The 25,833-nt window shown below is 39.0% G+C and overlaps 1 protein-coding gene across 1 annotated transcript in view; it reads right to left on the bottom strand.

Annotated features, from left to right (window-relative positions):
* Positions 1-2,705: 2,705 nt before the first annotated feature.
* LRRC66 (leucine rich repeat containing 66) overlaps positions 2,706-25,833 on the bottom strand; it is a 31,843-nt gene continuing 8,715 nt past the window's right edge. The window contains exons 3-5 of the mRNA XM_020990245.2: positions 16,278-16,447; positions 8,158-8,491; positions 2,706-5,899 (exon numbers count right to left, since the gene is read on the bottom strand). Coding sequence (XP_020845904.1) covers positions 3,519-5,899; positions 8,158-8,491; positions 16,278-16,447 — 2,885 coding nt within the window. The 3' untranslated portion in view covers positions 2,706-3,518. The remainder of the gene's footprint in view (positions 5,900-8,157; positions 8,492-16,277; positions 16,448-25,833) is intronic.

Genomic DNA, 25,833 nt, shown 5'->3' with positions numbered 1-25,833 from the left:
TTCCACCTCACTCCTTTGCAGAAGTGGGAGGTCTTTGGGCCTGGAACATGGCATATATTTTCAGATTTTAAAAATGCATTAATCAATATTGATTTTTTCCCCCCTTCTTCCTATTTTTCTTTTATTTAAAAATATTTGTTAAATGAGATGGCTGTCTGGGATGGTAGGAGGAAGAGAGAATCTGGAGAAAACTTTGGCAATGTGAAAACAAAAGATAGCAATAAAAATTAAAATTACATGCTGCCCCTAGTTTCCCAGGAAGAATTGTAACTGACATGTTTCACCCAATCTCTTTTCTACTTCTGTGTGCCATGTATGTGTTTTCTCGGTCTTCTAAGTTGAAAAGTAGTTTAATCTAATGATCTCCAAACTTTTTTGGTCAGGTAGCCATCAGTAAGATTTTTGAACATACCTTCTCAATGCATCTATATTAATAAAAAATATATAATATATATATGTGTATGTGTGTGTGAGAAACTATACTAATGTATTATGTACATTATAAAACAGAATAAATAATGTAAAAGATGAGATAAAGATGAAATAAATATTTTAAAATAATTTCACTTTATTAAAATATATTAACATTTACTTTCAGTTGATTGGTCTGACACTCGTATAGATGAATCCTATACTCCTATGATCTTTAGTATGCCCCGTTGTGCATGTACCCACTTTCAAAATTACCAACTTAATTTATAAATTGATCTATGGGAATGCATTAGTGAAAGAATGTTGTCTGACACCTCCTTGGCCTATATATTTTAACAGCAGTCCCTGCATGGCACTTGCCTGAACTCTCTCCCAAACCCCTCCAAATACCTTTAAAAATGACTCTAAACAAATTCTAGAGCAGCAGAACCCACAAAAAGGTGGAATGAAACAAATTTCTAGCCCAAGACAACTTGGGAGGTTGGCAGGTTAGGTCTGCTGCACCAGGATGAGAGAGGAGCACAGTCCAACACAAGCTGCACCAGCACAGACCAGGCCCTGGCAAACTTGGAGCAGGCCTTGGGCCAACTGAGTCACTGGCAGCAGCGGCAGTTTCCAGAGGTCTCAGCCCACAGACGGTAAGGAGGTCAAATAACTGGTCAGAAGGAGATTACAGGGGCCTTTTTGCTAATATTGAAGCAGTACTCTGTTGCTTTGCCTATACTCGGGTGGGTCACAGTCCTGGGTGGCAGCTCCAGGGCAAGGAGGAGCATTAGCACACCAGAGCTGGTGGCCACAGTGGAGCAGGAACCCTTGTCACAGTTCTAGGGCAGAAAAGAGTGCTTGTGGTCACTCATAGACCAGAGCACAGGCCAGGAAAAGAGTAAACACCTTGCCCTTGATCATAGCACCTTTGAAGAACTAAAAACTTGCAGGTCCCTAGAAGTATCTCTGAAAATAGCTGCACAAAACCCCTGAAACTTGGGACACTGCACCTTCCACCCTGGAAGCAGAGCCCTACTTTGATAAAGAGTCAACTAATAGGCTGGGAAAATGAGAAAACAACAGAAAAAAAAACCCACCATGCAAAAGTACTATCATGACAAGGAAGATCAAAACATACATTCAGAAAAAGACAACAAAGTCAAAGCTCTTACATCCAAAGCCTCCAAGAAAAATGTGAATTGATCTCAGGCCATGGAAGAGCTCAAAAAGGATTTTGAAAATCAAGTAAAAGAGGTAGAGGAAAAATTGGCAATTGAAATGACAGTGATGCAAGAAAATCATGAAAAAACGAGTCAACAGCTTGGTAAAGGAGCCACAAAAAAATACTGAAGACAATAACACATTAAAAATAGACTAGGCCAAATGGGCAAAGAGGTCCAAAAAACCAATGAGGAGAATACCTTAAAAAGCAGAACTGGCCAAATGGAAAAGGAGGTCCAAAAGCTCACTGAAGAAAATACTTCCTAAAAATTAGAATGGAGCAAATGGAAGCTAATGACTTTATGAGAAATCAATAAACAATCAAACAAAACCAAAAGAATGAAAAAATAGAAGATAATGTGAAATATATCATTGGAAAAACAACTCACCTGAAAAAAGATCCAGGAGAGAGAATTTTAAAACAGTAGTCCCTACATTTTTTGCCTCACTCAAAGGAATGAATGACTCTAAGGGTAAGCACTTCAAGCCAGATAGAGCAAAGATTAGCACTGTAACATGCTGGTAGAGGAGACATTCGGACACAAGTGTAAGCTTGTTACCTTTTATGAGTGGGCACCTTCTCTGTCTATATGAAGTATTGGCCCTGAGTGAAAGTCAGACTGGGTGACTAGCCAGAAACTACCCCCCCTTCCACAATTTACATTTTCCCTGCTTTCTCCTTTTAGGGTTTGGTCCCAAACTTGGCAGAAGAAGGATATACTGTCTTTGTTTCTCTGATGTTGGCCCTTATTCCTAAAGCCACTGCTACCAAGTATTTCCCCCCTGATGTCTCAACATTAGTCTGAGGACAGGCTCCTTTGGCAGAATAACATCTGGAGGGCCAGACTTAAATGTGATGGTAGTGGCTGGGGGAAAAGGGTGGGAGGGAAAAGGAGATGTAAATGATCATGTTTTTTTCAGAAGTCAGGAAAGTTGATGCTATACCCTCCCCCCTACCCCCCACAAAGTCACAAATATTGGGAAACTACAAATTGTAAATATGGTGTTTCATAGTACTTGTGAAATGTGAACTAAGAATTGAAAGAAGAGATATTTTAAACTATGTGTACAATTATTTTACATTTTTATTTATTAATATTTAAAAAACAAAAAAGTTATTCTGTGGTATTAGCTAGTAAATATTGTTATGTAAGAGTTGATTAAACTAACATTGACTATTCAAGATTTTAGACTTGGAGAGTCAAATTATATTACAGAACCGTTTAACCATCTCACAATCTGGAACGGACCTCAGAGAAGGACTTCTAGTGATAATCCCTTCATTTTACAAATGGGGAAACCAAGGCCCAGAAAGGTTAACTAATTTGTCCAGGGTCATATAGGTAGTAAGCACTAAGAGGCCAGATAAGAACTTATGTCCCTGACTTCAGAGCTTTGGTGTTCTCTGTACTGTATATTATGAATCACATTATGTATTTCTGACATGGTTTTCCTACTCTTCTTGATACTACCAGAGTAAGTAGCATTTTTCTTTCATAAAAAGCCTTTCTTCTTAATTGACGAAATATGTACAGTGTATCTAACAAAACGGCCCTCTTTTAACACAATATAAATCACCTATCTATGGAATTCTCATTTACATTCTTATTTTCCATAGAAAGCTTCATGGTCTGCTCTCCTGAGATTGCGTCCATCTTTGGTACATGGCAAATTCTCTGAAATAGTTTGAGTCTTTTCATTTAAAGATTCCACAGTACACCTTTTTTTTTTTTGGTGAGCAATTGGGGTTAAGTGACTTGCACAAAGTCACACAGCCATTAAGTAAGTGTGTCTGAGGCCAGATTTCCTCCTGATTCTAGGGCTGGCGCTCTATCCATTGTGCCACCTAGCTGCCCCTTGACAATATACTTTTAAAAATGCTAATTTCCTTCTTCTCTTTTATTATCATTTTGTGGGTCACTATTTCCATCACTACCAACTGAGGGATCTATGAGACGCTGGAGCTGTGGTTCATTTGTACAAAAGTTAGGATAGTTTTTATCTAATTCCAACATATCTTCTTCTGAATATTGGCCCCAATGATTATCACTAAAGTCCTTTTGTATTCTTAGTAAACTGGTCTTATCTTTATTAGTAAGCTTTTGCTGCTGCAGTGGTACCTGTTTCTTGGTGTAGGCTTCAAAATGTTCCTCCTGTCTTTCTGACTGAAAAGAATGTTCATCACTGGAGGCAACAGATTGTGGGGACTGTGCTTGGATTGTAATCCATGTGGAACCAGAGTCCATCGAGGGAAATAGAAGGTCTTTTTTCCGGTCAATAGAGTCAATTACATTTAATTCTATGTCATTACCTTCAAAACTCTGTTGTGAACTTTTCATTTTTTCCTCTGGGTTGATCTCAGGAAGAGTTTCCTTTCTAATAGTGTCTGCTATCTGCATGTGGGTATCGTATTCATGAATCTGTGTATCCATTTCTTTGAAATCACTGTTCTCACTATCTGATGGGATTCCAGGATACCCGAATGGGGTTTGTTGGGGTGAAAAATTCGCAATGGGGACTCGTTCTTGTTTTTCCCATGAATGATGCCATTCTGATGGCTCAGGACCACGAGTCAAAACATGATCATAGATGAACGTGCCAGGAATTTCAACACTTACAGGACTGCTGGCCAACGAGCTGGGTGAGTATTCTTGTGTTCTAGTTTTACTGCTACTACTCATCTGATAAGTTGGTAAATCTGTCTCAGACAAATTAATATCTGGTCTAGAAATAATGTTTTCAGAATGTTCTTTTTTTTCAGTCTCACATTTCTCTAAAGTCTTTTGAATACTAGCATTGTCCTCAGGACTTTCTGATTGGATATTGTCCATTCTATTGGATGAACCCTTAATTATACAGTTCTCCTCCATTGATGGCCATGTGGCTACCTGATCTCTCTCACTATGTGGCTGTTCTTGAATATTTTTCCAGTCATACTCTGAATCAGTGGAGCTTAAAGTAAACAATGACCCTTCATCTGATTCATAGCTGTTATCTGTGAGTATGTCTTCATTGTTGATATTTTTTGTGTTTTGATGATCAGAAAAGGAACTTGGTGTTAGATTGTGTTGAGGATGATCAACATCTAAGACATTTTCCCAATTGGGAAGCAGGCTGGGGTGATTAAAATCTCTTGGGTCATCACTGAGTACAGTCCCATTCTCATTCACTTCATATTGTGATCCAGAATTGCTCCTACTGAGTGTTTGTTGTTGAATGTTTGGAGGATGCAAGTGAGAACTCAGTTGCATTTCCTTAGGAAACTCCTTCTGAGCCCCTCTAACTTCTGAGGGCAAGTGTGCAACTTCATCTATTTCTACACTTTCTCTAAAGCTCTGGGCTTTGGGGCACATTGACATTTGAGGAGAAGGAAATATCATTTCCCTTGAGTATGTCAGGTCTAACTCAGGAGAATGACTTTGGAATGAACCAACGTCTTTTTGTAAGCTTTTGTCTATAGAAGAGGCTCTCCTTGAATCCTCATGGAAAGAATTGTCCTTTGCTAATTCTCTGAGAATGTCTTTCCCATCAATATGCTCCCTCTTTACTGAAATTACATCACTGTAGACCACATTCATGTCTTCTGAGCCAATTGAACAGGCATCATGGTTTTTTGGGAGTATGTTTTCATTTCTCTTCCTATCTGCTGGGACAGCTCTGCTCCTTCTCTGCTCCTGGTCTTTCCACACTTTGTTTGCTCTGGGTGTTCCCACATCAATGTCAGAGTACAGGTCTGGAGATTCTGTAGTTTCATAGATACTCATACTACACGCATCTTGATGGCGACTCTCAGGTAGGGGTTTTGGGTTTCCTGTAATCCCTACATCATCATAGAACCCTTCATTAGAATAGGCATTTTCTGAAACGGAACTTTTGGTCTGGCATCTTTGTTGCCATAGACGATCGATGTAAGGTCTTGCGAAAGCACCAAGACAAAAAGCACACAGGAAAGTGATGATCACGGACAGACAGACTGCCAAAGTGAGGTCCTGCGGTGTTGTCTCTTTTTCTCTGGTAGAAGAGAGAATCTCCCTGGCCTTTCTCACCCACTTTGGAGAACGTTCCTGCTTCACAGAGATCTCATAAATCACGTGTTTCTTCCTTCCAGAAGTGGAAAAGCAAACATACAATCCTTCTAGGGGTCTCTCTGCCTTGTTTATCACTAATTTTTTCATTTGATTTAGACTAATATGAGGAATCTGGGTATTCTCAGACATTCTGTTGTAGGGGGTCCACCAGTATGTTTCATTGTCCCCTAAAACTGGGGAAAAAAACCCAAGAATGAGACAGACATTGAAATGGGACTTCATTCAAAATAACTTTCTAAAGTAATCTACTCATGCTTATCTTGCAATTTTAGTCCTAGGCTCTGGCCTGTAGGTGTGCATAGTAGCATCATGGGGTGTGTGTGTTGGGGGGAAGGAGATGCTGGTGACCTTTGCAGTGAGCATTATTTTCGCGTGAAGAACACCACGGTAATATTTGCCTCATCCCACCCAAGCTCTGGGTTGTTACAGTGAGCTGGGGCAGAGTAACACTAGGCTCCAGGGCAATGGGGTTAAAGAGGAGAAAACCTCCAAAACCAGTGCCCGAGCCAGGCTGGGGCTAGGACATCCATTCACCCTTGTCAGTCAGAAAAGTCAGAATAGAGGTTCTCTTGTGCTTCCAAGTGGTGCTTCTGCCTCAAAGGGGTGGTGTTACCTCTCAGAGAATCTGCAGTCCCTCCCTTGGGCCCAGACCACAGTCTCAAACACTGGCCCTCTTACATGAGCCATGTCTTCGTCTAGGAGGAGGAAGCTCTGACGCACTGCCCCAGAGAGTGGCAGCACCAGGCTAATGATTCCACATCCTTGTTCCCCCACTGTTACTGCTTTCCTTCCCAAATACTTTGAACTCCTTTGCGTGCATATATTTATTAATTTCATATTTATGTGGCATGTATTTTCATATGTACTGCCTCCTCCATTTGAATACAAACTCATTGTAAGAAAGGGATTATTTCATTCTTTGTACTTGTATCCCCTGCTCCACATACAGTGCCTGGCACATAGTAGGTGCTCAATAAAAACTTGTTGATTAATTAATTGGTAGTGAGCAAACTTCTACCGCTTTCTTTCCTAAAGTCACTGGAAGTTACAACACTTCTGGATGGCACAAAAGGCAGTCCTTAGAGTAAAATCTGGCTTCTTTTTTTGTTTTCATCTGGAAGCTTTTAATGTAAAATGAATTCCCAGTGAACAGGCCCTCAGTTATGCGTACTCATTTGCAAAAAAAGTAACAAATACATGAAACGAAGCCACTTTCTTCATCAAAACATGTGCTTTTCAAGCCTTCCTTTACTCCATGATTTGATTCAGGTGCTACTTTCTCCGTGAAACCTTCCCTCATCCCTTCAGGTGAGAGCTTTCTCCTTTTCCCCAATTTCCCCAGAGCCCTTTTTCTGGCTCTCTTCTTTGGCCCATCATACTCTACCTTGCATTCTACTTCTATATACCTCCCTTACACATTCTCATATGTACTTCCCTGTTGTCCCATCCTCCCAGGAAGACACAAACTCCTTGAAGGCAAGGACTAGACCCTTTTTTCATCTTTATAAAAAACCCTAGTGCCTACCAAGTTTGTTGATTTGAACCAAACATCACAGTAAACATTTTAAAATAACAGACTCTCTTCAATTAATCATGCTGGAAAGTGAGATGAAGCTGTCCTGTTATTTTTTCTTCCCACAAAAAAAGCTTTTCTCTCATCTGATTTCTTAGCAGAGTGTGCTCCTCCTATATACTTACAATATTCTAATTCATATAATATTAATCTGGGTACACATCCCATATTCCCTCTTACTGAGTGGTGTTCTTTGAGGTCTTGAGCTATATTACTTATCTTTGCATCTCCTCCAGTGCCTAGCATAGAGCATTATGCACTAAAAACGGGCTGGACCTGTCATTTCATCATTGTGGGGGCCTCTTGGCATGGAAACTTGCTTTGCCCTACTAGCTCCTCAACTGGAACCCCATCTTAGAGGGCCGTCCAGGCCACTGCGAAGGTAAGTGACTTGGCTGTAATCATGCATCAGAGGTACACCCTGAGCTCAGGTTTGTTTTTGTTTTTTTCTTTTACTCCAAAGCCAACCCCCTCTCCACTATGCCCAATGCCTCTCAAGCACAACCCATTATGGGTCCTTATGAAACAATTGCTGAATGAATGTCAAATGACCTTTGAAACTCTCACTTTCTGGTTTCTTCATGTAAAGAGATTCTTTTTTTTCCCCCCTATTTATTTATTTAGTGAGGCAATTGGGGTTAAGTGACTTGCCCAGAGTCACACAGCTAGTGAGTGTTATGTGTCTGAGGCCAGATTTGAACTCAGGTACTCCTGACTTCAGGGCTGGTGCTCTATCCACTGTGCCACCTAGCTGCCCTAAAGAGATTCTTTATGTGACTGCTTGGACAAAGTGTTTTTGCACATCCTATAGCCAACCCCAAGTGAATTGGAAGAAGCAGACAAATATCCATAACCTACCCCAAGGTTGATCAGAGTCACAGTCTAGGAGGGTTGTTGCTCCATGGGGGATTGCAACTTTTTTAAAAGAGATCAGATCTTCCATATGCATTTTACAGTTCAAATCGAGCCATTCCAGAGAGAGGAAAGATAGTCCAGGCGCACTGATGGACTCACTGCAAATGCTATTCCACTTTTTCCTCCAGGATTCAGAAATGAAATTTTGGAAGACAGATGTGTTACAGTCACATTGCCATTGGTTGTTTGATAGGTCAGCGTCCAGATGTGGCAGAGTTAAGGCAATGAACATCATGGGTAGAATGGTGGTCATAGCATTAGTGCTAAGATTCACAATCTGCTTGAAAAGGCAGAAAAGGAAGGAACAATTGGTGAAGGACATTTATTTTAAAAAAATAAAGACAACAATGAAAACTGTACCTTTAAGAGCCTCTATAAGTTATACAAATAGAAATAAGCTGCATTTCTGTGCCTTGGAAATATTTTTCCAATAAAATCTTTGTTAATAATTTTGAAGTGATTTAACCATGAAAGGAATTCCTGTCACTGAATAAGAGGTACTGCAAAACACTACTGACTCAAGTCAGTGAGTGAATGAGCACTTATTAAGCACCCACTATATGCTACATGCCGTGTTAAGCTCTAAGAATATACCTCCAAGAGGTCAACCTGTTTCCAGCTAAAGCCCTTAATGAAGTGGAAAGCCCTGCTCTCGGAGGCAACACATTCCACTTTTAGATTGCTTTGATTTTGAAGGTATTTCTTCACGTCGAGCCAAGGCCTGCTTGAGTTCAGTCTCTACCTCTTTTCTTCTTGTTCTGTCCCTGTGGGACACATTAGTTGTAATTTCTCTTCTACGTAAGTCTTCTGTTCAACCATTTCCCCGTTGTCTAGGAGGCAACCTATGGCACCTATTTAAATTCTAGGTTTTTTTTTCTTTTCTTTTTGCCTTTTTAACTACCTTCTTCAGCATCAGGAAGTTTGTTTTCAGTGATTCCTTCTCTGATATTGTCCTTCCTCTTAAACCTCATCCTGCTCCTTATTGTCACTTGTTTCCCAGTCAAGTTTGATGTACTTCTGCAACAAACTGTGTATATATATGGTTTTGACTCTGCTTTTCTGTTTATCTAAAGTTGATTTCATTAATTAATTAAAGAGTAATATTTATCTAATGTCAACTCTCCCCAACTCTTCTTCCATATTTATTTACTCTTCTTTTCATACATTCCAATTGTGAGAAATGCCACATTTTATCCCCTTCCATCTTTATTCTGCACTAATGTATTCCTTACATTCTGCCTTTCTTTTCTCCTCTTCAGATCCTCAGAACAGAACCATTCCACCCCCAGGTCCTTTGTTTTTCCTACTTAACTTCCTCAATACCCTTTGAAGACCTTCCGAATCTGAAGGGACATTTATTTTCTTTTTCCTTATCACAATGTTTGCATTACCTCACCATATAGTCTCTTCCAAGTGCTCAGATAAATTTACCTTTCTAGGTTTCTCTCGATTCTTGTGTTTGGATTTCAAAGTTGCCTCTCAGCTCTGACCTTTTCATCAGAAATGTTTTAAATTCCTCTGCTCCATTGAAAATCTATTTTTTTCACCCTCAGGATTATACTTAATTTTTCAGGGTAAGCTATTTTTGGTTGTAACTCATTCTTTTGCCTATTGGAATATTATATGCCAAGACCTCCTTTCGTTTGTAGTATAAGGTATGGTGTTATTCTGACTGTGTTCCCAAAGTACTTGAACTTCTTTCTAGATGACTGCAATGTGTGTGTGTGTGTGTGTGTGTGTGTGTGTGTGTGTGTGTGTGTGTGTGTGTATGTGTGTGTGTGTGTGTATGTATATGTATAGCTCTGGATTTTTGCTGGGCCTTTTCCTTTTGTGATTTCTTTCAGGAGGTTATTGGTAGATTCTTTCTACCTCCACTTTGTTCTCTGGTTTTACTGCACTGGGCAGCTTTTATTTATGATTTCTTGAAAAATAGTTGTAGGGCTTTTAAAAAAAAGTTTTCAGGGTGTCCATAGGTTTTTAAATTCTCTCTCTTCTGCTTTTTCCTCCCTAGGTTATTTTTTTTTAATAGAAGATAGCTTGTATTTTCTTCCATTTTTCAATCTTTTGGTTTTATTCAATATTTCTTGCAGTTTTATAGAGTTATTGATTTCTGCTTATACTATTCTAGTTTTCAAGGAGACTGTTACTTGAGTAAGATTTACTAATTTCTCTTCTAAGCCACTTATCCTCCTTCCAATTATTTCCTGAAAGGATTTTATTTCGTTTTTTATCTTTTGTTTAATTCCTTTGAGATATTCATGTAGTCTTCATGGAATATTCATTTTCTCCTTTGAATCTATGCTTCTAGTTGTTACAAAATCACTCTCTTACTTTGTGGGAACCTTTAGAGATTTCACAATTTAAAAATACTTGTAGGTATTTTCATTGATTTACTCATCTCTCCATCTTTAGTTTCTGATATTTTTTTCCAGGTCCAGGTTCCACTTGTGCACGGGATAGCCCTGCTCGGTCTTGAACAGAGTCACTTGGGTTTCTTTGCTAACCTCTACCTACTGGGTTTAGTTCCCCCTGTTCTTTGAAGTTCAAAGTACTGGATCTTCAGCTCCTTTGGCATCTCGGGACAGAGTTCTAAGGGCCTTAGAGCCTCCAGGCCTAGAGTGTCCCGATCTGAGAGTTATGACACATACCTGGTCACTGTTGCTTCCTGATGGCGTTCCTTGGTACTTTCGAGGTCTCCCTGGGGCTTCCCTAACTGAGCTGTCCATTCTTGATGCCTCTGGACACAATGCTTTGCAAACTACACGTGTCCCTGGTCCCTCTCTGGTCACTCTGGGTCTGCCTTGTACTGCTGTTATCTTTACTGGCAGTCCTTTTTCCTATTTGCCAGGCTTTTGGCTGATGTTTTATGTAATTCTGGGGTGGAAGTAGTACCTAATTATTGTTTCTTATCGAAATTATTGATCATTACTCAATCTAGTGCCAACTTTAAGGTTCTGCTAGAGTACACATGTGAGAGGTGGATAGTACACCTCCCATTTATTCAGCCATCTTGGCCAGAAATCCAATGGCTAACATTTCTATAGTACATGAAGTTTACAACCTCCATAAAATCCTACTCTGATGCCTCACTTTGGCATGAAGGTGAGCCTAGGTTCTCAAAGGCTATGATAATGGCCTGGTACATTCTACCATGCTTGGAGGGCTTCAAGTATATTGTCTCCAGTGGATTGAATTTGCTTTCTGAAGACTAGCTTAGTAAATCATCTGGCCCCTTGATGCTGAATTCTTTGGCTACGACAACTCGTGAAAAAAAAAAGTGATACTCAATTTTGTGTGGCACCCTTCCTACTCCTTCTATAGTGAGAAGACGAGTGATGGGAAATGGGCCAGAAATTACACAGTTTTTAGATCACCTATAAACATTAATTAATTAATTACTGTTTGCTGAGGCAGTCAGGGTTGAATGACTTGCCCAGGGTCACACAGCTAATAAGTGTCAATTGTCTGAGGCTGGATTTGAACTTGGGTCCTCCTGACTTCAAGGCCAGAGCTCTATCCACTGTGCCACCTAGCTGCCCCTTATAAACATTAATTTAGCTGTTGGTACTTTAAATGTGAAACCCTTAGGGGAGGATAATAATGGTTGGAAAAAATAATGAATCTTATTATTACAAAAAAGATGATCAAGAGCATATTAATAGGGGCAGCTAGGTGGCACAGTGCATACAGCACTGGCCCTGGAGTCAGGAGGACCTGAGTTCAAATCTGGCCTCAGACACTTGACACTTACTAGCTGTGTGACCCTGGGCAAGTCACTTAACCCCATTGCCTAGCAAAAAACAAATAAACAAAAAAGAACATTAATTAATAACTGTAGACAGTTATGCCTACTTTTCTACTGCTATATGTGAGACTATATCTCCATCACGGATGTCTTTGGAGAAAGTGTTAGAAGGGAACAAACAAGCTTTTCCAAATTATATTCTACAGCAGACTACATTTTTATAGTTGTGCTGTTGTCTGGAAGGTGAAGGGAAGACAACAAGATCCTACTGTGCTTATTATTTGTTGACTATTAAAAATTTTGATTTCATGGAGTAAAATGCCTCCTAACCAGCTCTTCCCATGGATAGGGAGGAAGTATGAATGAAGAAATTTTGTCTGGACCTATGATTCCTTTGCTGTGAGGAGCTCCCAGTGTAGAAACTTCTTCCACTAATTTATATTGGCAACTTATCTTCACTTACAGGCTTAGAGACTTGCCTAAGGGCATTGCCGGTAATCAGACAATCAGTATATGTCTGGGGTAGAGCTTGAATCTGTCTTTTAGACTCTAAGGCAGGCACATTATTCATTTCGTCAAATTATTTGTCTATGGCACCAAATATGCTACCTTAAAAGGTACAATTAGAGACAATTAAATAAAGAGGAAGATGGCTAGAAGCACTAAAAAAAGGCTAGTGGAAGTTAGTCAAAGCAAAAAAAAAAAAGGAATCTAGAAATCCATTGTGGACTCTGAGCTAGGCAGAAAATACTTGGGGAATGAGGCTGGTTGATGAGATTCTGGTACTCGAATCTAGGGAGGCAGACAATGAAGTAGCTGAGGATTCAGGTATAAGGATTCAGGGGCAAGAGAAGAGGGGTGGCTGATAGAAGAAAGGGCAGATTGGAGGAGGTGGTGGTCAGAAGCTGAAATGGTTTTGAGGAGGGAGAGTAGGAAAGAGAGGGAGGGAGAAAAGGATTCAAGAGGGTATATGTTCAGTTTGAAATTGGAGTTTATGTTTGGAGGTCAGCCAGAAAGGACCTGTTTTCGTCAGGTCTAGTACTAAGAAGTAGCTGATTGGCCTGAGGGTGAAATAATTTGAAACTGAAAAACCAAACCAGGCAACTAACCGAACAAACATTGGTGTCTATAGCCTGTAAATGGCTTTTGTGACAGTCGGTTCGTTTATCCCTCAAAATCTCTCATACTACGGAAAATTTGTAGCTGAAAAAATTATTAAGCATATGATATATTGATAAACCACTTCAGGAACCCAGGTATGACGTGGGCAGGCAGAAATGGGCTAAGGTCCGTCGTGCAAAGTGGGAAAAAAGTAACCCTCCAATTCCTTGGTTGGAGGTAGTGAGAAGCACTGTTGGCACATAGCATAGTGGAAAAAATGATAGATCTGGAATGATAGAACATAAGTGAATTAAAATCCAGTTCTGTTACTACCGGTGAAACCTTGGGCAAGTCAGTGACCTGCCTCATTTTTCTTGCTCTGAAAAATGAGGGTGTGGGAGCAGATGACCTCTAAGGTCCCTTCCAGCCTTAAATCTAGGGCCATTTTCTTTGAGTGTGTCTTGGAAAAATTTGTAACTGTTCCTGAAATACTGGCCTATCCTAGTACAGGCAGAGGGAAGAGACAATGCATCTTTATTTACTTAAATCCTTCTTTCCTCAAAGCTGACCTCAGATACCAATTCTTCCATCATCCTCCCTTCTCCCTTGTCAAATCTCTTAGGCCAGTCTGTTTAACTTCTAATACTTTCCTACCATATAATTACACAGCTCGGTTGTGTCTGACTCTTTGTGACCCCATTTGGGGTTTTCTTGGCAAAGATACTAGAGTGGTTTGCCATTTCCTTCTCCAGCTCATTTTATAGATGAGGAAACTGAGGCAAACAGGATTAAGTAATGTGCCCGGGGTCACACAATTAGTAAGTGTCTGAGGCCAGATTTGAACTCGGGAAGAAGAGTCTTCCTGACCCCCGCCTAGGGCTCTATCCACTGTGCCACCTAGCTGCATGCATTTCCCTCTCTCTCACCCCCATTAGACCTGGGCAAAGGTCATCTTATTTTTCATCTTTGCATTACCAGTGACCAGCACTGTGTATAAATATTTTAATATTTATTGACAGCTTGATAAATATTTGTTACTGAATCGTGGGTTGGTGTGACCATTAAGCCTCAATCCAGAAGCTTTCTGTTGCTGCTTCTGGGACTGTGAAAACACAGCTGACATGGGCCTGAGAGCTGGTGTTGCTTCAGGGTAGCATCTTTCATGGAATATTTTTATGTGGTCTGATTCACACTGAATATAGAAGTGAAACTCTACTATGACAAACGATACAGTGGAAAGGACATTGGTTCTGGGATCAGAGAACCTAGGTTCAAATCTTCTCTTGTTGTCTTCTCTGTGACCTTGGGCAATTTATATAAATAACCTCCTACAGCCTCAGGCTTGTAAAAGGAAGAGGTTGGAAAGGGCAGCCTCTGACTGTCCATTCCAGCTCTGGATGTATGACTCTATGAAATCTTATAAAATCCCACCTAACCAAATATTTCTAAGCCACGGCCCATGGCTCTCTTGTTTTGAATAATGAAAGAACCTAAGCTCATTAGGGCTAGAAAGGACCTTAGCATTTGTGTGTCGTAATTCTTCATTTTATAGATGAGGAACTGATGTTCCCACAAATTAAGGGACTTGCCCCAAATCCTATAGCTATGGGATGGCAGAGCCAGGAAGAAAACCCGAGTTTCTAGAATCTGAGTTCAGTTCTGGTTTCCTTGTCCATATGATACTGCCTATCCTACAACATTCTGTTTTAAGAATTCTGGAGAGTTTGTTGCAATGGGATTTCTTGTAGCAGGGAGAAAGCCTCATGATTTTAAAAGAATGTTTAACTCTTGTTTCTACATGCTAAGATCATGCTTGCTTCCTTTTTTTTTTTTTAAATAGCACATTTATCAGAATATTCAGCTTAATGGTCTAGTATGACACCCCACTTTCCTCTTCTACATTTTCCTGGACCAGTTCTTTATCTTATACGTAGGGATTTGCTTTTCTGGCCATAATTATCCATTTATTCCATTACATTCATTCCAATACCAGTACCTACTACCACCTATATATGTATAAAAGGCTTTCGATTCATTGTATCATTTGATCAACCAATCAGTAAGCCCTTAATAAGCACCCATTATGGTGGGTGCTGGAGATACAAATACAAAAGTGAATCAGTGCCTGCCCTCAAGTTTTCCTTCTAATTTAACTTTTACAACAACTTTGTGAAGTTGGTAGTATGAGTATTCTAATTGTACAAATAAGAAAACTGAGTCCCAGTGACTGGCATGCCCAAGGCCACATTATTAGGACTTAATTCCCAGTTGGTTGAGTTCCAGATTCTTTTAAGTTCTAGGTTCTTTCATGTTTGCATTCTCCAGAATCTTTATAGCTTTAGGTAAATGGTTTTTGTTTTGTTTTTGTTCTTCCCAGGTTGACATCTGCCTTATTGCAAGCATTTCCTCTCTCTCTTTAATCATTCCCATTGTCTTTGACCTCTCCATCACCAGAGGGTGGCTGGGGAAGTGGAAGGTCAAGACACTAAGCTCTGTCTTTTTGCCACCTGTGCCCAGGCCCAGGAAATGTGGGCTACAGGACTGGGAGGATTGAAACTTATGGTTAAACTGAAGCTTAAGGATTAGTCATAGCTTTCAGACATTTGTGTTATTTCTGTTCTCCATGACTTTGGGTAACCAAGCCCAACACTAATGGAAGCTTGTTACATAGCCTGGCATAGGCTGTGCTATTACCGTGGCAACAGAAACTGAAGGGATTGATCACAAAGGTGTCTCTCCTCCCAATATTTATTATGTGTTGAATATTTCTGGGCTTCTATTGCCTTAAGTTTGAAGACTTTTTGAGGTAATCATACTTCCTCTGAAATTGGCCTGTGTTTTTTAGGTAAGAAAGATTACATCAACTCCTCTATGGCAGGAGTGAGGAATCTGCAGCCTGGAGGCCACATGTGGCCCTCTAGATCCTCAAATGCAGCCCTTTGACTGAATACAAATGACAGAATGTAACTTCACAGAACTATAAGTTTGGATTCAGTCAAAGGGCTGCACTTGAGGACCTAGAAGGACACATGTGGCCTCACAGCCAAGGGCTCCCCACTCTTGCTCTATGGGATCAAAAAATGCATTCACTTTTCTAGATGATTGATTAGCATCATGGGATAGTGAGGACATTGAAATGGAGACTGTTTGAAAAACTGACTACCTAAAAAATATGTAGACATATATATTTAGTATGACAAAAGCTGATTTTTAGAACCTGAAGCTTGTTGAGATCCTTGAAGGCATCTGGATGAATCTTGGATATCTTGTTATTTTGTAAATAAAGCTTCTCCAGCTGCAGGCAGTTTTGAAAATCAGTCAGGTCAATCTGTGATATGGCATTGGATGACAGATCCAGATTTTGTAACGACTTCAGTTTCCATAGTCCTGAGTTCCAAAGAAAAAGAAAAAAAAGTGATTTAAGATCTAACAGATGACCTAATTTGGTGCCTTGAACAAGATACATACTGAATGTCTTTTTTTATCTGATTTGATTTAAATGCATAATGGGGAGGGGGAAGGGAGACTGGCCAATAGGGATCCAGTCCTCAGAGCATGCCTGCTGCCAACCCAGGTTGACAGTTTGGTGATCTTGCTTTTGAAAGCAGAACTACCTGCTTCTGAAGGGACCTTGCCCTCATTTTGGAGCACATGCACCTGTCCAGTTACTGTGTAGTCAATAAAAGCCTTTTTAATTGATGGTTGAGCTAGGCCTGGCAGTGCATACAAAAGGCTCCAACAGAGAAACTCAATCTCTCTTCCCAGAAGCAATACACCTCTGGTGAGAGAAGCTGGTGCATAGCTCCCTTTGCCATATCCTCCATCGCCATGTGGCTGTGGACACATGGAACCTCCTTTCTTGTCTATGACTTTGTTCTTTCTTGCATTTAGGTGAATGGATTATTGAGAAAGAGTAGATTAGACTGCGACCTTGTGAGCTTTGAGAGGTCTGGGGAACCACTTCAGTCCCTGGGGAGAATGCGCTCAAACTTTTAAAAAATGGCTGCAACGAAACATTCACCCCACTGAAGGCCTTTCTGGCTGTGGTCCAGCTCATGGAAGAGTTGTTCCCTTGCCTGCAGGACACGATATCTCAGCTGCTGGGTAGATTCCCTACCAGCCTGGGTCATGCAGTTTGTTTCTTGGGGCTGCTCTGGTGGCTGGCTTCTCCATTATTCAGCTACAGCAGCTGTCAACAGATGCTGCCCTGGACTTCCAACCCAGGACCTTTGGTGGCTCCTCCAACCTTCTGAGGTTCCCAAGGTCATATAACCTGATCCTCTCCATCTCAATACTTATTCACCTGAAAGCAAGAAAGAACCAGTGCAAGGAGGCAACCAAATAGATGTTTCACATCTTCGTGGCCACATATTGAGAGAGGATGGGGGCAGAAGTGCCTCTCTCACCTCCTCACCAGATGTTCATTGCAATTCTTCTTCCTCATTTGCCACCAGGGAAGAGAGACAAGATTTCTCTGTTGGCACCTTTGGTATGCATAGTCAGGGCTGGCTCAGCAGCTAATTAAAAAAGGCTCTGGGTAGGAAGCAGACAGGAGACAATCACAGAAGACCTGCCCGTGCTCTGAACTGGGGCCAAGGCCCCTCCATTATAGGTTCATCAAACTCACATGAGGGCTGGCTGGCCACAGGCAGAGCTCTTTGAGTGTGCTTTTGGACTAGAGTCCCAGTGGCAGATTCTCCCATTACACATGTTCTAGAACAAAGAGCTTTTTATCTTTGCTAGCTCTCTTTGCTGCGTCTTCACTTGAGAAGACTTCTAGAGCTCTCTCTCCAGCTCTAAAGTTGTCCAAGTCTCCTATGTGTCTATGTACTTTCTTATAGTTTATTATGACTGAAATAATGTTTCTTTTACCCTATTTCCCATATATATGTATAAAATCCTGCTGCCTTTGAGATTATATATATATATATATATATACATATATATATATATATATATAGTGTGTGTATGTGTGTGTGTGTGTGTGTGTGTATGTGTGTGTGTATATGTATATGTGGGATATGATTTTAGTAATGCATAAAAAGTTTTCCCTGGGTTATTGATCCAAGAAAAAAGGTCATGGCACCATTATTTGCAGTAATGGAAAGCTGGAAAGAAAATAACAACCACTGGTTAATGGTTGAACAAATTTAACATGTGAATATAATGGACTATTGTTGCACCGTAAGGAATTACAAATGAAAAACTCAGGGAAATTGGGGGAGACTTGCATGAAGTAATACAGACGGAAGAAAACAGAGCCAGAAGATAAAGTGTATGCAGTAACTATAACAAGGTAAATAAAATCAGTAGGAAGAGGCAATGCATGAAAAGATAACCAAGGATACCAGGTGGTGATAAGATCTCACATTTCTAGGATGTTTTGAGATAAAATAGTTATTGCCGTTTGTGTTACTCTTTAAAGTTTGTAAAGCACTTTTCATACATTATCTCATAGAAGACTTACAATTAATTGCTAAGGCAGTGGTTTTCATAGTATGATCTTGGGGCCCCCTGAGACTCCATAAAATCTTCCAGGGGGCCCATGAAGTCAAAATTGTTTTCTAAAATAATACCAAGACGTTTTAATTCCCAATATGGCGAATATCAATAGATATAACCCACAAAAAGAAAAGCTCTTTGGGGGTTGTCGATAGTTTTTAGGAGTGTAAAGGGGCCTGAGACCAAAAGGTTTGAGAATCCCTACCATAAGGGAAGTGCTATAGGTACTGTTATCCCTTTTTACAACCTAGGAAACTAAGGCTCAGAGAATTTAAGAAATGACTTTCCTTGCTAGTAAATATTGGTAATAGAATTAGGTTTTCCTGACTCCAGGTCCAATGTTCTAGCCATTCTGCAATACTGCCCCTGTGGGGTTTACAAAGCACTTTCCCCACAACCCTGTGTTATAACAAGTGCAAGAAGTACTGTCTTTACAGTACAGATGAGGAAATTAAAGATCAGAAATGTTAATCAGTTTGCTTTACACAAAGCTCATAAGTGTTGAGGTTAGGATTTGAACTCACGTCTTTCCTGACTCCTGGTCTAGCACTCTTTCTGCTATACTACATGCCTTCTAAAGGGTAAGTTAAAAATGCCTGGGACAGACAGTAAATGCTATAAAAATTCAGAGAAGAGAGAGATTGGCTTCAGTAAGGATCATAGTGAAGGTGAGAGCTGAACTATACCTGGGAAGGGGCCTATTAGATGAATGAGTAAAGGTAGGCTGGGGGAAGGTGTGCATTCTTGGTAGGGAAATGATGTGGGCATAGTAGGCTGAAGTAGCCTTTTTGTAACCCAAGTTTCAAAGTCCATTGGTATGGGACTCTCTCCTCATTGATAAGGATCAAGGCTCTGGCCCTGCATGAGGGGCTGGGCAAAGTTGAGGAGAGGCAAAGTGTGCCTTTCTTTGTGAGTCTTTTCAAGTCTTTCGAAGTTCTACAGTCCCTTCTGGCTTCAGCAAAGAAGAGGGAAGATGCCAACCCCACTTTATTAGTAATCTTCAGAGACAGGTGGAACAAAAATTGAGTCTCAGGGAGTACTTAGGATTTAAGACAGAAGGGGAGAAACAGAAGAGGGAAGAGGGAAGGGAATAAGCATTTATGTAGCAACTACTATATGACAGGCACTGTGCTAAGCATTTTTATAAATATTATCTCATTTGATCCTCACAGGAACCCTGAAAGGTAAGTGCTGTTATTATCTCATTTTGTAATTGAGGAAACTGAGGCAAAGAGAGGTTAAGTGACTTGCCCAGGGCTACATAGCTAGGAAGTGTCTGAGGCTGGATTTGAACTTAAGTCTTCCTGACTTCAGGCCCAGTGCTCTATCTACTATATGACCTGTTGCCTCAAAGACATTCCAAGTGAAGGAAATATACATGTGGGAATAAGCATGGTGAATGAAATGGACAATGAAGGGACCTGCCTTATGAGAGTAAAGGAATGTATTGGTAAATATTGGGAAATAAAGTAAGAGTAGGATTGTGGGACCAGATTATGGAGGGATTCAAAAGCCAATAAAAGGAGTTTGAACTCAGTTTGATAAACCAAAGAGCCACAATAAATTCATGACCAGGGAAGGCAGATAAGGTATTTAAGTAAAATTTGACCTCCATATGTAAGATAGTCTAGAATGGGGAAGAGTTTGGAAGTAGCAAGAAGTGGATGCTGTACTAAAACATATATGCACCAAGTAGTATAGCATCCAAATTCTTAGAGGAGAAGTTAAGAGATTTGCAGGAAGAAATAGATGACAAAACTATACTCATGAGGGACCTCAACCTCTCCCTCTCAGAATTAGATAAATCAAACCACAAAATAAGAAAGAAGTTAAAGAGATGAATAGAATTTTAGAAATGTTAGATATGGTTGACCTCTAGAGAAAATTGAATGGGGATAGAAAATAATATACTGTGGTACATGGACCTACACAAAAATTGACCACACACTGAGGCATAGAAACCTCACAATCCAATGCAGAAAAGCAGAAATATTAAATGCACTCTTTTCAGATCATGATGCAATAAAAATTATATGCAATAAATGGCCATGGAAAGATACACTAAAAAATGATTAAAAATTAAATAATCTAGGGGCAACTAGGAGGCACAGTGGATAGAGCACCGGCCCTGAAGTCAGGAGGACCTGAGTTCAAATCCGGCATCAGACCAAACACTTGACATTTACTAGCTGTGTGATCCTGGGCAAGTCACTTAACTCCAATTGCCTAAAAAAAAAGAAAGAAAGAAATTAAATAATCTAATCCTAAAGAACGAGTGGGTCAAAAAACAAATCATAGAAACAATCAATAACTTCATCCAAGAGAATGATAATAATGAGACAACATACCAAAACTTTTTGGGATGCAGCAAAAATGGTTCTTAGGGGGTTTTATATCTCTCAATGTTTATATGAATAAAATACAGAAAGAAGAGATCAATGAATTGGGCATGGAACTAAAAATCCTAGAAAAAGAACAAATTAAAAATCCTCAATTAAACACCAAATTAGAAATTCTGAAAAGTAAAGGAGAGATTAATAAAATTGAAATGAAGAAAACTATTGAACTAATAAATAAAACTAAGAGCTAGTTTTATGAAAAAAATACCAATAAAATAGATAAACCTTTGGTTAATTTAATTTAAAAAAAAAGAAAGAAGAAAACTAAATTACCAGCATCAAAAATAAAAAGAGTGAATTCACCACCAATGAAGAGGAAATCAAAACAATAATTAGGAGCTATTTTGCCCAACTGTATGCCAATAAATTTAACAACCTTAGTGAAATGGATGAATATTTACAAACATATAAATTGCCCAGATTAAGGGAAAAGGAAATAAAATACTTAACCCCATTTCAGAAAAAGAAATTGAACAAGCTCCCTAAGAAAATATCTCCAGGGCCAGATGGATTTACAAGTGAATTCTATCAAATATTTTAAGAACAATTAATTCCAATACTACATAAACTATTTAGAAAAATAGGTGAAGAAGGAATCCTACCAAATTATTTTTATGATACAAATATGGTACTGATACCTAAACTAGGAAGAGTCAAAACAGAGAAAGAACCAATTTAGACCAATTTCCCTAATGAATATAGATGTACAAATTTTAAATAAAATATTAGCAGATTATAGCAACTAATCTCTCAAGAATAATATACTATGACCAGGTAGGATTTAGACCAGGAATGCAGGGCTGGTTCAATATTAGGAAAACTATCAGCATAATTGACCATATCAATAACAAAACTACCAGAAATTATATGATTATCTCAATAGATACAGAAAATGCATTTGACAAAATACAACACCCATTCCTATTACAAATACCAGAGAGCATAGAAATAAATGGAGTCTTGCTTAAAATGATAGGTAGTATCTATCTAAAACTATCAGCAAGTATTATACATAGCGGGGATAAGCTAGAAGCATTTCCAATAAGATCGCGGGTAAAATAAGGATATCTATAATCACCACTGTTATGCAATATTGTACTAAAAATGTTAGCTTCAGCAATAAGAGAAGAAAAAGAAATTGAAGGAATTAGAATAGGCAAAGAAGAAACAAAACGATCACTCTTTGCAGATGATATGATGGTATACTTAGAGAATCCTAGAGAATCAAGTAAAAGATTATTTGAAATACTAAACAAATTTAGCAAAATTGCAGGATATAAAATAAACCCACATAAATCATCTGCATTTCTATATATTACCAACAAAGTCCAACAGCAAGAGATAGAGAAATTTCATTTAAAGTTACTGTAGACATTTTAAAATATTTAGGAGTCTACCTACCGAAACAAATCCAGGAGCTATATGAACACAATTACCAAACACTTTTTACACAAATAAAGTCAGATCTAAATAACTGGAAAAATATCAGTTGCTCATGGGTAGGCCAAGCTAATATAATAAAAATGACAATTCTACCTAAATTAATTTACTTTTTCAGTGCCATACCAATCAAACTACCAAAAATTATTTTATAGAGCTAGAAAAAACAATAACAAAATTCATCTGGAAGAACAAAAGGTCCAGAATAACAAGGAATCTAATGAAAAGAAATGCAAGGGAAGGTGGACCAGCTGTATCAGATCCTAGCAGCAATTATCAAAACTACTTGGTACTGGCTAAGAAATAGAGTGGTGGATCAGTGGAATAGGTTAGGTATGCAAGACACAACAGTCAATGACTGTAGTAATCTACTATTTGATAAATCCAAAGACTAGCTTCTGGGATAAGAACTCACTATTTAACAAAAACTACTGGGAAAACTGAAAAATAGTATGACAGAAACTAGGCATAGACCAACCTCTTACACCCTATTCCAAGATAAAGTCAAAATGGGTACATGATTTAGATATAAAGACTGATGCTATAAGCAAACTAGTAGAGCAATGAATAGTTCACCCATCAGATCTATGGAGAAGGAAAGAATTTATGACCAAACAAGAGATAGAGAACATTATGAAATGCAAAATGGATGACTTTGATTACGTTACATTAAAAAGGTTCTGTACAAACAAAGCCAATGCAACCAAGATTAGAAGGGAAGCAGAGATCTGGGAAACAATTTTTACAGCCAATGTCTCTGATAAAGGCCTCATTTCTAAAATATATAGAAAACTGAGCTAAATTTATAAGAAAAACAAGTCATTCCCCAATTGATAAATGGTCAAAGGATATGAATAGACAGTTTCAGAGGAAGAAATTAAAGCTATCTATAGTCATATGAAAAAAATGCTCTAAATCATTATTGATTAGAGAAATGCAAATCAAAACAACTCTGAGGTACCGCATTACACCTATCAGATTGGCTAACATGACAAAACAGGAAAATGATAAATGTTGGAGATGTGGGAAAATTGGAAGACTAATTCATTGTTGGTGGAGTTGTGAACTGATCCAGCCATTCTGGCAAGCAATTTGGAACTATGCCCAAAGGGCTATAAAAATGTGCATAGCCTTTGACCCAGCAATAGCACTTCTAGGTCTATATCCCAAAGAGATCATAAAAATGGGAAAAAGACCCACATGTACAAAAATATTTATAGTGGCTTTTTCTGTGGTGGCAAAGAATTAGAAATTGAGGGGATGCCTAGCAATTGGGGAATGGCTGAACAAGTTGTAGTATAGGAATGTGATGGAATTCTATTGTGCCATAAGAAATAATGAGCATGTGGACTTCAGAAAAAACTGGAAAGACCTGTATGAACCTGTGCTGAATGAAATGAGCAGAACCAGAAGAACATCGTACACAGTAACAGCCACATTATGTGATGATTAACTTTGATAGATTTAGCTCTTCTCAGCAATGCAAGGATCTAAGACAACTCCAAAAGTCTCACAATAGAAAATGCTATACACATCCAGAGAAAGAACTATATAAGTCTGAATGCAGATGGAAGCATACTATTTGCTCTCCTTTCTTTTGTTGTTTTGTTTTATTACTTCTTTCTCATGGTTCCTCCTATTCTAATTCTTCTATACATCATTATATCTATAAGTAGAGCTTATATCAGATTGCATGCCATCTTGGGGGAGGGGGAGAAAATTTAAAGCTCAAAAACTTATTAAAGTAGATGTTGAAAACTAAAAATAAATTATTTAAAAAACAGAAAGTTACATTCTGATTTATTATATATTTAAAAATAAAAGCAAGTGGTATGTAATATATGTAAAAAAAGAAGTGGATGCTATAGTAACTGAGGTGAAAGAGACCTGAATTTCAGATGATAGAAGAGAAAGAGTACGTCAAAGAGACATTTTGAACAATGTCATGATTAATTTGATATAGAGATTTGTTCACAGTAGGAGTTTTTTTTTAATAAATGTTTGCTAGATAAATGATGTGTGCTGAACTGAATTGAAAAAAATTATTCCACTTGGTTCTAACCTAATTGAAAAATATCCCAAGAGGTTCTCTGTTAAGGAGGGAACACTCCCTTAGTAAACATTTTCTTTGGCTAATGAAGTAGTTGCAGTGATCTGAACCACAAACCAATGGGATGAAGATATAATTATGTCAGGTCCAAAGAGCACTGGGAACAAGAGAGGGAAGGGGATTAGAAGTGCCCTGTGAACAACGTATGTTATTGGAAATCTTCACTGAGGAGAGTTTCACTAAATCAACCTTAGAATCCTCCTCGGCCTTCAAGGCTCTGTTCAGGCATCACTTCCTTTCCAGCTTCAAGTGTCCTTCTCTCCTCAAAGGCTCTGGAAGCACTTGGTCTCCTTTCTCCTTTGCTTTCACCACTTCCTACCTTGTTGTCTACATAGCTGGTACATGTCCTCTTTCTTCCTTCCTTTGTCCCCCCACTGGAACATAAGCTTCTTGAGGGCACATTCCATAGTCCCTGCTCATTTTTATCGTTGTATTCCTAGCATCTGTAAGTGCTGGGCACATAGTAGATCCTTTTAAAAATGTTCACTGAATTGAATTAAAATTCATGAGTCCACATATCACATGGTAAAGGCAATAGTAACTCAGTGCTGACTTTTGGAAGCAATTATTCGTAGAGTTAACATTATTTGTCAAGGCTAGTAGGTAGTGCAGTAGATAGAGTGCCAGGCCTGGAGTCAGGAAGAGTTGAATTCAAATCCAGACCCAGATATTGCCTGGTGGTGTGACCCTGGGCAAGTCTCTTAATCCTGTTTGCCTCAGTTTCCTCCTCTGTAAAATTAACTAGAGAAGGAAATGGCAAACCACTCCAGTATCTTTGCCAAGAACTCCCCAAATGAGGTCATGAAGAGTTAGACATGACTGAAAATGGCTGAACAACAATAACCAATTTGTCAGCAATTAGGAAAATGCAGTTTTTAAAAAGAGGAACCACTTGTAGCCAAAAGCCTATAAATTTAAAAACTACATCTTCCTTTTGCAGAACAACCAAAGGCGGGCTGGAGCTGGCTTGTACCAGACCAAGAGCCAATTGTTAACTTTCCGATGGGAGCATTCACCCCTGCGATGATATCAGCAAATGCTACGAATCAGGGCTTGATTTACTGTTTTGTTAATTATCTAGAACAGTGATTTGGACCCTCAGGAGTGTCTAGACAGAATCAGATTAAAGTGTAATTGGAATATTTAACAAAATGAATAAAAATACAACAAAACATAAATAATGTTAATTTATGGTTTTCTCAGTCAATATGCAGCCTCCAGGGATCCATTTCTATTTCAGTTTGACCTACTGGTTTGTACTTAAGAAAATGATCAAGAAAATGCTAATAATGCAGATTAAACTTAAAAGTTGTCATGGGTAC

The sequence above is a fragment of the Phascolarctos cinereus genome, unplaced genomic scaffold, assembly GCF_003287225.1.
Source record: "Phascolarctos cinereus isolate Bilbo 61053 unplaced genomic scaffold, phaCin_HiC Scaffold_9;HRSCAF=440, whole genome shotgun sequence".
NCBI lineage: Eukaryota > Metazoa > Chordata > Mammalia > Diprotodontia > Phascolarctidae > Phascolarctos > Phascolarctos cinereus.
Note: the sequence above shows the minus strand (reverse complement) of the source record. Positions and strands in the feature narration are given on the sequence as shown.